The 11,378-nt window shown below is 36.8% G+C and overlaps 1 protein-coding gene across 2 annotated transcripts in view; it reads left to right on the plus strand.

Annotated features, from left to right (window-relative positions):
- The window catches only part of CFAP44 (cilia and flagella associated protein 44), a 135,511-nt gene that overhangs the window by 93,935 nt on the left and 30,198 nt on the right, over window positions 1-11,378 (plus strand). For both annotated transcript variants that reach the window (XM_017547760.2, XM_037745446.1), the window contains 3 exons: window positions 4,484-4,661; window positions 8,069-8,569; window positions 10,858-11,061. In XM_017547760.2, coding sequence (XP_017403249.1) covers window positions 4,484-4,661; window positions 8,069-8,569; window positions 10,858-11,061 — 883 coding nt within the window. The remainder of the gene's footprint in view (window positions 1-4,483; window positions 4,662-8,068; window positions 8,570-10,857; window positions 11,062-11,378) is intronic.

An 11,378-nucleotide genomic window follows, 5' to 3' on the forward strand; every position in this document is an offset into this window, starting at 1 on the left:
ACAGGCACGCGCCACTATGCCCAGCTAATTTTTTGTATTTTTAGTAGAGACGGGGTTTCACCATTTTGACCAGGATGGTCTCGATCTCTTGACCTCGTGATCCACTCGCCTCGGCCTCCCAAAGTGCTGGGATTACAGGCGTGAGCCACCGCTCCCAGCAGAGCAACAGTTTTTAATTTAGTTGATGTTCAATTTATCAATTTTTCCTTATATAAATCTTGATTTTTGTGTCAAGTCTAAGAACTCTGCCTAGCCCTAGGTCCTAAATACTTTATCTTGTTTTGAACATTTTATAGTTTTTTCACTTTATATTTAAGCTAATTTTTAAATCAGGTATCAGACTTAGGTTGAGATTTGTTTTTTTTCTTATGGATGTCCAATTAGTCCAGCATTTTCGTTGAAAAGACATTTCCTCCATTGAATTTCTTTTGCCCCTTTGTCAGAAATCATTTGGACATGTTTATGTGGGTCTATTTCTGGGTTTGCTTTCAAATCCATTGATCTATATATCCTTTCACCAACACTACACTGTCTTGATTCCTATATCTATATAATAGATCTTGAAATCCAGTAGAGTGATTCTTCTCATTTTATTCTTTCAAAATTATTTTAGACATTCTAATTACTTTGTCTTTCCATATAAATTTCAGAAAAATCTTGTCTATATGTATAAAAAATCTTGCCATAATTTCAATAAGAATTATGTCAAAGCAGTGTATTACTTTGGGGAGAATTGGTATCTTTATTGTGTTGAGTCTACTAATCTATGGACATAGTATGACTTTCCATTTATTTAGATTTTTTATTTCTTTCATCAGTGTTTTGCTGTTTTCAGCATAAAAGTTCTATACATATTTTATTAGATTTGCACGTAAGTATTTCTTTTTTTAGCAATTTTAAATGGTATCGTGTTTTTAATACTGGTGTCTCTCTGTTCACATTCACTGCTGCTAGTATAGAAATACAATTGATTTTTGTATTTATATCTAGTATCCTGTGACCTTTCTGAACTGTCTCAGTTCTAAGAATTTTTTTTTAGTAGATTTCTTGATATTTTATGTGTAGACAGTCATTTCATTTGGAAGCAGGGACAGTTTTATTTCTAATCTGTATGCATCTTATTTTCTTTTCTTACTGGACTAGCTAGAACTTCCAGTACTATATTGAAATAGAGTGGAAAGAACTAGCATCCACTCTTTGTTTCTTATCTTAGAGGGATAGCATTCAGTGTTTAAATGATATAACTGTTTCCAGCCTTTAACTCAACCTACCTATACTTTTATATTTGAAGTTAGTGTCTTCATAACTTCACTAGACAACATACAATTTTGTTTTTAAATCCACACTGCCCATTTCTATCATTCATTGGTGTATTTAGACCATGTATATTTATGTACTTATTTATATTTAGGGCTTACATCTGTGTTCTATATTTTGTTTTATTTTGTTCTATTTTTTAGATTTCTGTTTCCTTCTGCTTTACTAAGGAATTTTTCAATGAGTTCATATGGAAGTATTCTTTGAGGGATACTTTTAAATATAAATTTAAAATTTTGAGTGTTACAGTGCTATACAAATGTTCTATTTCTTCTTGAGTCAGTTTTTATAATTTGTGTCTTTGAAGGAATTTGTGCGTTTTATCTAAGTTGTCAATTTTATTGGCATAAAGTGGTTTATATTATTCTCTTATTTTTATTTTAATTTCTGTAGTAACTGTTTTAATGTCCTCTGTTTTATTGTTAATTTTTATATTCTCTCTTTTTCTTGATCATTCCAGCTAGTGATTTACCCACATTATCAATCTTTTCAAAGAACTAGCTTTTGGGCATAGATTTTAAAATATTGTTTGGTCTACTTTCTCTGTCATTTTACTATTATTTTTATAATTTCTTACCTTCTAGTTAACTTAGGTTTAATTAGCTTTTACTTTCTTGCTTCTTAATGTGTAAACCTGTGTATAAGCTTTGATTCTATGTCCTTCTTTTTTTCTAATATAAGCATTTAAGGTATATATTTCCTCCTAAGCATTAAGTTAGCTGCATTACACATTTTCATATGGTAGATACTTATTATCACTTAGTCCAAAGTATTTCTAATATCCTTGTGATTATTTCCTTGACTTACAGCTTAGTTTCCAAAGATTTGTGGTTTCAAACATATTTCCCTGTTAGATTTCTAATTTAGTTGTTTGTGATCATAGAAAATGGTCTGTATAAGTTTTTTTGTTTTGTTTTGTTTTGTTTTTGAGACGGAGTTTCGCTCTTGTTACCCAGGCTGGAGTGCAATGGCGCGATCTCCGCTTACCGCAACCTCCACCTCCTGGGTTCAGGCAATTTTCCTGCCTCAGCCTCCTGAGTAGCTGGGACTACAGGCATGCACCACTATGCCCAGCTCATTTTTTTTATTTTTAGTAGAGACAGGGTTTCACCATGTTGACCAGGTGCTGGGATTACAGGCGTGAGCCACCACGCCCGGCAAGTTTTTAAAGATGTATTGAGAACTGTGTTATGGCCCTGCACATACGTCTGTCTACATAAAAGTTCAATGTGTGCTCAAAAAGGGTATGCTTTCTTGAGTTGCTTGGTGTAGTGTTCTATAAATGTCAATTTGGAAAAGATGTTTGATAATGTTTTTCATATCTTCTATGTTTCTCTCTCTCTTTGAAGGCATGAGTTTTTAAGGGTTATTCTTGAATGTCCCCTGTATTCAACAAGCTCTCTCCAATCGGTGGGAACATGAGTGGTTCCTAGCTATGTGTAAACTATGAGAATTATTTGTTCTACAGTTTCCCAGTAATTGTACTTTTCCTGGAAGTTCTTTGCCCAGCTTCATGGTGGTTCACGTTGCACATGTACAGATTAATACTCAGCCCAAAAGTTAAGGCCCTATGTAGATTTCCAGAGGTGTTTCTTTGTGTACCCCTGATATTCTTTTCCACAAATTCTTAGTACCAAATTTGGCCTCCCTGTACTCTAATCTCTGCCTCCTCAGTGAGTGAGCTCACTGGGCTGTATTTGGGATCCTGATCCTACTCTGTAGGTTGGTAATTTCCTCTGTGCAGCAGCCAGGAGATAATAAGGATCACATCTTTTTACTTTTCTAAAGAATTACAGTTTTACGCTGTTTATGTTCAATGTCTGAACATAGTTGTTTCACATATTTTTTGTTCAGTTTTCTGATTGTTTATATTATATGAGGATAATAATGGCCCCTGTTCCTCTCACATGGCCAGAAGCAAAAGTAGCTCTTCTCTTCCCTTCCTTTTTGTTTCTTTCATTTCCTTTCTCCCTTTCTCCTTTCCTTTAAAAGTATTAATCCTTCTTTTAGTGCAGTTTTACACAAATAAATGCTCGTCATTTAATATAATAGATGATGGGTTTCCTCTGGAATTTTGCATGTCCGTTTCCTTAAAAGAACTTTCTATTAAAGGAAAGGGCTGACTGACTGCTATGTGCACATACTCATGTTGTCTAGTAGACTTAACTTTAAAAACTTAGACAGGTATGTTGGGATCTCCCAGTTAAGGGCCTTTTATTAGTACCAAGGTATCTAAGGGTATGAGTTGGTAGCCCATACCCTTAGATACCTTAGTACTTCCCAAGCAAGGAGTTCAGTTTCTGTAGAGAGTAGTTCTTTAATTTTAGTCTGGATATACAGATTGCCACTGTTTTGTGTGTGCAGGTGGGAAAGTTTGGGAGGGCCCAACTGGTTTAAGCATTATTTTCAATCCTTTATTTTACCAAATATATTTAGCATTCCATTCCACTCCCTATACCTGCTCTCTTTGTGCTTGGAGCATTCTAGGAACTTCACCAAGAAGATAATATTCAGTGCTTTTTGTTGCTTTATCTTGTGGGTATTCAGGGCTATAGTTTGATCTGGTTTATTCATTAATATAATTTGATCTTCTGTCTTCCAGAACTGGCTCAGTGTCACTGATTTGCTCATGGCTTTCTATTCCATTCTTAGCTTTCCTGATAATTTACAACTTTTTGTACATCTGTACTGTCATTTTCAGGGAATTTGGGGACAGAGGGAGAGGCAAATATGTATGTTCATGCTATCATCTTAAACTAGATACCTTTTCTGAAAATTTACAGCAAGCATATGCAATAAAAAAAGTTCAATTGACTTTTCAGTCATTAAAAACCCACCTAATTTACAAGGCTTAATTTATATCAAGAGAATAAATAACAATGTTCGCACGAATTACATAGAAGTGAACCAAAGCCTAACAGTAATTCAGATTATTTCAGTACAATCTAGTGATTGGTTCCTATTTATATAATTGAATATTATTTTGCTTGGGATACTTTAAAAGTAGTAATTGAATTTTAAAAACTGCTTGGGCTCTGTGACAAAAGTAGCATTGTAGATTTGAAATTATACTTTTGTTTCATGATTAAATTTGAATATATGCCTAAAGTAGACAAATTAGAGTTTATTGTCATATTTGTGTCTGGGTTGTCTATTTTTCTAATAGATACAAGAGTAAACCTGATGATGACTTTGAAGATCCCAAAGATCTTCAAGCTATCAAAGAAGCCCAGGTGTATATGGGAGATTTCAATCTGAAGACAGCCTCAGACTACAAGATACCTGAGCACATGAGAATAAATGCTGCCAAGAAGGAAGAGGAACTAGGACACCTAGATTCTTTGGTACTTATCTACATATTTTATGACAATGGAGAATGCACCCTGGGTTTTTAATTAAATTCTGCTAAAACCATTCATTTCCTTCTCTGGTCAATAAGAATATATAACCATAGAAATTAAGAACTGGAAAAGACTATCATGATTATCTAGAATGTCCTCTTTTTACAAGTGAGGAAACTGAGGCCCAGAGAGGACAAGAGATTTGTCCATGGTTAGTCAGCTAATATGAAAGAACCAGCTGTGAATATTTACAGTGTATCCGAGGGTTACAGATGGGTACTACCTGACAGGTATGGCAGGGTCATCAAGGATATCTGGGAATCTAGGTCAGAGTTTGATGAATGTATCTATTTCCTGTTTGCAGTGTCTTATTAGAAGTATTAATACATCTTTGTTGAGTTAGCATTTCTTAGAAGACTCTGTCTTTGAGCTTTTCTTAAAATACCATGTTTCAATACCAGTTTCATGTGTAAGCATTATTTTGTGGACTTTGAACCTCTGAAATTCAGACAAATCCTCATTGGGTTTAGTTTTTGGTTGCCATGGACAACCAAGGACTTAGATTGAAAAGGCCATTGTTCAATCATTAAAAATCTGGAGACCAACAGATGCTGGAGAGGATGTGGAGAAATAGGAACACTGTCACACTGTTGGTGGGAGTGCAAATTAGTGCAACCACTGTGGAAGACAGTGTGGAGATTCCTCAAGGACCTAGAAATAGAAATTCCATTTGACCCAGCAATCCCATTACTGGGTATATACCCAAAGAATTATAAATTGTTCTATTATAAAGACACATGCACGTGTATGTTCTTTGTGGCACTTACAATAGCAAAGACCTGGAACCAACCCAAATGCCCATCAACGATAGACTGGATAAAGAAAATGTGACACATATACACCATGGAATACTATACAGCTATAAAAAAACGATGAGTTTGTGTCCTTCATAGGGACATGGATGAATCTGGAAACCATCATTCTCAGTAAACTGACACAAGAACAGAAAACAAAACACCGCATGTTATCACTCATAGGCGGGTGTTGAACAATTAGAACACATGGACACAGGGAAGGGAGCATCATACACTGTGGTCAGTTGCCGGGGGCTAAGGGAGGGACAACAGGGTGTAGGGAGGGATAACGAGGGGAGAATACCAGATATAGGTGATGGGGGAATGAAGGCAGCAAACCACCTTGCCGTATATATACCTATGCAACAATCCTGCATGATCTGCACATGTACCCCAGAACCTAAAGTACAATTAAAAAAAAAAAAAAGAGAAAGGGTCATTGTTGAGCCTTTTTTTGTAGGACTTTGAAACTGTTCTAGGCAACTCAGTGCTAATTTATTTCTTTGTTATTTTCTCTGCATTCCTCCAAACCATTTTCTATCATACTGATGTCTGATCCCCATTTTCTTATGAAAGTTCCTCTTCCTGCTGTATTAATTCCTTAATCACCATTTGAACTGACAAGTGACTTTTTATGCTTAAAATCTTAGAGGTTATCTGAGCTACTACTTTTAGGAGAACTAGATACACAGTAACCTAATACGGTTGTGGAGGTTGCACATTTCAAGGCCTCACATTGGAGAGGGTGCCGATCATATCACAGATATATTAATAGTATTTTTGAATATTTTTATAATTTCCTGACAAATGCAGATGAAGTGTCCCGAGGAAGGGGTGTCTTCTTCTGTTTCACCAAAGAGTTACATCCCAGCAGCACAAGGGTCCTGGCCTGCCAATTCATATCCACAAATACATTTTCATAGCTCATAACTATGTGTTTCTCATCCAAATGGACAATTTGGACATTTTAGTAATGACCATTTGGATTGTTTTCCTAGTTTTTCTTCCAAGGTAATTTTTATTTGTTTATCATGTTACATCAATCATCATACAGAAATGTTCTTAAGACAACAATTTATCCAACCTGAAATTTCATGCTGTAGCTAGAAGAGGTGGGCAGGTATGATGTTTTCAACTTAACTACATTACACTGAAATTTGCTTTGTTAAAATAAAATCATTTAGAACACCTTGTTCTACAAGTCAGAAGACTGGAGTTCTGTTTCCATCTCTGCCACTTAATAGCCATATGAACTTTGCTAAGTCATATAAACCTCCCTAAACCATTTATTTCATCTGCAGAAAGAGTATTAATACTATGTCTAGTACACATAGGGTTAATTTAATGGTCAAAATCCATAAATGGTCTTTATTGTTATGGTCAAATTGAAAATCATTGAAAAGTATTAAATATTTTTTAAATAGTGTATTATCTGTCTTTTTTTTCAGCCAGTGTTTAGGTTTGTGTGGTATGTGAAAAACTAGAAAGAGCTGATGTGTAAAGAGCTTCCTTAAAGAGATAGGCCTTATAGCCATCTGTGATGTGGGTTTGTTCTTGTTGGGCTGATCTGCAATCCTTCAGATACTTCAGAGGTAGTTGTCCATTTACCCAACTGCTGGCTTTTGAGTTTAAACCTTAGTGCTTTAAAGGTTTATTTTCAAGTATGTAGAACATTCCCTCTATGTTATTACAGTTTTCTGCTTTGCAGAAAGTAAATACATATGCAGCTTTTGTAAGACTACTTGAAAGAGTGACTTTTGATCTTTAAAAAACTGCACATGCAAAGTAACTCTTAATGGCCTTTGGACAATCTAGTAGCCTAACTGCGCGCAGGAGGTAGGGTTGCGAGTGCTCTCAGGCTCTGGGAATGGCATTTAGAAAACACAGACCAGGGAGAGAGCTGGTAATGAAAGAGCAATGAGAGTGTATAGCACTTGTGCCTGAAAGCAGAGGCCCAGCTTGACTTACATAAATGGAGAAGAAATGAAGGAAAGATCCCGCAGTCTCTTGGTGTGACATGCTACTGAGATTCAGAATCATGGCCTTGCCTATACAAGGAGTAACAATAATCATGTGGCCAAAATGCAGAATGAAAATAGGCTAAGCTGTAGTTTGGGCCTAGGTAGGCAGCCCTAAGTGGGTCTAAGCCAAAGGGATTCAAAGTTCCAGCAGGGAAATGCATTAAGGGCCTTCCCCTTCCTCCCTGGAGAGAGTATCCAGCTAGACTAAGGCTCCAGGAAAGATTTCCATGTAGTGATGAAGGAAGTTCTGGTAAGGGAACTCAGCCACATGAGCCAGCTGGACGGAATAAATTGTGGGAAGCCAAGAGATACCAGAGGTCACATCTGTACTGTCCTTCCATCTTGGAGGGGCTAAATGGAAAAAAGCCTAAATATTAAAGAAAAGGGCAACTTGGTGGTAAAAAGGTATGATCAGATGAATTTTTATCTTGAATTTTTGCTAGGTCTATAGGCAAGGAAAAAGAGCAGATCATATTCCATGCAATTATTTGTCAGAGGGTTGTACCTTTGTTTCCTTTCTCTTCTTTTTTTTCAGGTCCATGGAAAGAAAAGGCATATGAACAAGTGCATCCTCTCTCTTAGAGACCTTAAAGTGGCTGTTGTAGAGGAAATACAGTGCCTGGTACAAGAACTGAAGAACATTCAGTCGACTCTTCATGTATCCAAGCACATACCCATTCCCAAAATTCCTCAGATACACCCAGAAGAAGTCCCAGAAAAGAGATTTCAATATGACGAAGAAACTCTCCTAAATTTTGAGCAACAGCGTATGAAAAGTATAGATGCAAAGTCCCCCCAAGTGGAACAGACAGGGTCTGGAGGCCCAGGTGGAGGATTCCTCAAGCTCTCTTCTGGAAAGAATGGGGATTTGACAACCCGAGATTCAATATCTAGGTCATCAAGGGCATCTACATTCAGCCTAGATATACCAAAGTTTATGGAATTTGAAAAGGCAGAGCCAACGGATGTGGAGGTGGAAATTATGAAGAGGGATGAGATTAAACATGTGTACATGCAACAGTATTTGGTCAACAGGGTAAGGGGTGTTCCTAATTATAGCTGAAAGAGAGAAGATAAGGGGAAAAATTGGGTCTGGTTTTTTTTGTTTATTTATTTTAAATTTCTCTACATGAACCTTTCCCAAACCCTGACCAGCTCACCACTCAGTGATGGCTTGGCTTCTTCCCCATCCTTGGCCTTCTGGAAATCATTGTGCTCTTCCCAGAACTACAGAGCTTTCAAACTTTTTTGTTTTGTTTTGGAAAGCTGACCAAGAGTTAAGGGCAAGCCCATGTTTTAGTTACTTGGCATCTAACTGAAGTCATCATAAAGGGGAAGTGGAGGAGCAGCTTTTAGATGATGGATGGAACATACTTAAAAATTTTCCAGGGAAACAGGGCACCCTCTGCTTTTCACACCATCCTTTGTCTCTAATATGTGGTTTGTTCCATTAGTAGAAGTGTTTATGGTGATTACTGGGGTTGAGATTGTTCTAGAGCTGGAATGGCAACTATTTTTATTTCTAGGAAAATCAGGAGTAGACTAGGGCCTGTTGGACGGGATGTTCTTTGATTGTGAAAGAACCTTTCTTGGATAGAGAACTCTCTGCTGCCACCATGTGGAGTCCCCTTCCTCAGTGGGTCTTTCCAGCCCTACCCTGCAATGACACCATCAATAGCTTGCCAGATATCTTCTTCACCATTATCTCTTCTTTGTCCAGTCCTGTTTTCTCACCATTCTTGCCTCTCTCCACTTCACCTTTTCCTCCCACACCTTTCTGAGTTTTCTATCTGTGCTTTTTCCTTTGCTATTTCCTTCTACCTGCAATGACTTCCAGAGCTGAGTTATCATTCAAAGCATGGCCCTGCTCCAAACCTCCTCCAGGATGTTCCACCCACATTACATATACCCTCTTTCTTTCCAAACTCCAGTTTCACCTGTAATAAGCATCTCATATTTTACACTAATTTTCTTTGCTGCTTCATGGGTATTAGTTTTATCTTGAAAATTAAATTATGCAATCCTTTAAGTAACAGGCCACATAGACTTCTTCTGATTCCTCCACATTGTCTAGGACAATGTCAAACATATCATAGATATTCAGTCAAAGATTTTGATTGATTTAATTGTAACTAATTTATCAATTTAACAAATATTTATTGGGTGTTCTATGTGCAGCGAGAGTGAGAGATAGGATTAGGGATACAACAATACTTAAAGACATGTTCTCAATCCTCACAAAGCTCATGGGCTATTGGGGTTAGAGAGAAAAAGCAAGTGTAATCCTTACAGACTTGGAGACCTATTCGGTTTAGTTTAAGAATGGTGTTGCACTGAAGGAAATATAGGCCTGCCTCTAAATAAATTCAGGAATAATTCAAGTTTGTTAAACAAGCTTTAAAGGGGAGCCCAAACATATAGTCTATAGCCATAGTTACATAAAAGTTTAGTTTTTCCTTCTGTCTCTGCGTTTTTCTCTTCAGCTCTTTCAATTTCTCTAGTAGTTTCACTCCTCCAAACCCACAGATCTCTTTCTCCCCTCAGCCCCAGTCTGAGGCCTCACTTACTATAGGCTTTTGACAGTTGAGGCCACCTATCACATACAAACTAGTGAAAAATACAGAATGAAACCATTCTTTTCCTATTGTTCTAGTTTCCTCAGGAGAATCAGTCCTTGGGGCTCTCTCTTGGCCTCTTCATCTCCTTTGTAATGCTGCAGGGGAATATCTGTACCAAAATCAGAACAAAACTGAGGACTAAAAATTAGTAGGACCATAATGAAATAAGGTCTGGAACAGGACTTGGGATTCTTAAGTTCTTATCAGGAAAACTACCTTTGACCTTAATTACTACAATCTTATAAAAAGATTGAACAGGTTTTTTTGTGGCTCCATGATTATTTTATCTATTTAAAAATATTTACCATTCTGTAGGTTTGAAAATTTTCAACACAAGTTGAGAAACGTATTTATTTGTGTTTACCATATAAAAGGGAATGCAGATACTGTGGAGAATGAAGAGGAGACAGAAACACTACCCATTCAGACAGCTCATAAGCTACACAGTACAGCAAGAAGGGCATTCTTGATTGATGGCTTAGTCAGTGGTCAAGAAATAGCTGGAAGGACTATAGTTACAGAATTCCTACCACTTAAGTTATGTAAATTTAATGTTATTAATGAATTTATTTCTGCGACTACATACACACACACTCCTCCATCCACGAGAGGACATAACAAAAATGATTTCACTTTAGCACTATTAGTTTAAAAATGCATTTATCGAAGTCTTCTAATATATCCTCAAATCTTTTTTCCATCTCAGATCAAAGAACTGATTGTCACTTTTGATGCAGAACTCCGTCTTCTTAGACATCAGAAACTGAAACTAGATACTCAGATGAAATTATCTGACCTGCACCACGTCACCTTATTTCAAGAAATGCTTCTCCTGAAGAATTTTGAAAAGCAAGAGAACATACTTCAAGAGCGTGTTAATTCCTTAGAAAAAGAGGAACAGTACATGCAAGTATGAGTGGGAAGAAGAAATTTAGCTGGCTACTCCCTCGGTTATGGAAAAACTTGATTTCTTTTTCTTCTTAACTCAATTTCCCCCTTTTTCTAGCCCTCATCTCTTTCTTGTCTTCTTTCCCCTCCTTCTCTTTCCTGTTATTCCTACCTACTCTCCATCTTTGGTATTCATGGTCAAAAAGAAATGATTCAGATTTTTTAGTGAATTGGGTCTGTAAGATACTCTGTAAGATAGAGTAAAATTTTCAAAAGTGAGCCTTTGATTGTGCCACTTTACTCCAGCCTGGTGGGCTGGGCTCCCTAAAAAAAAAAAAA

The sequence above is a fragment of the Cebus imitator genome, unplaced genomic scaffold (assembly GCF_001604975.1).
Source record: "Cebus imitator isolate Cc_AM_T3 unplaced genomic scaffold, Cebus_imitator-1.0 Scaffold201, whole genome shotgun sequence".
In the NCBI taxonomy this organism is placed as follows: Eukaryota; Metazoa; Chordata; class Mammalia; order Primates; family Cebidae; genus Cebus; species Cebus imitator.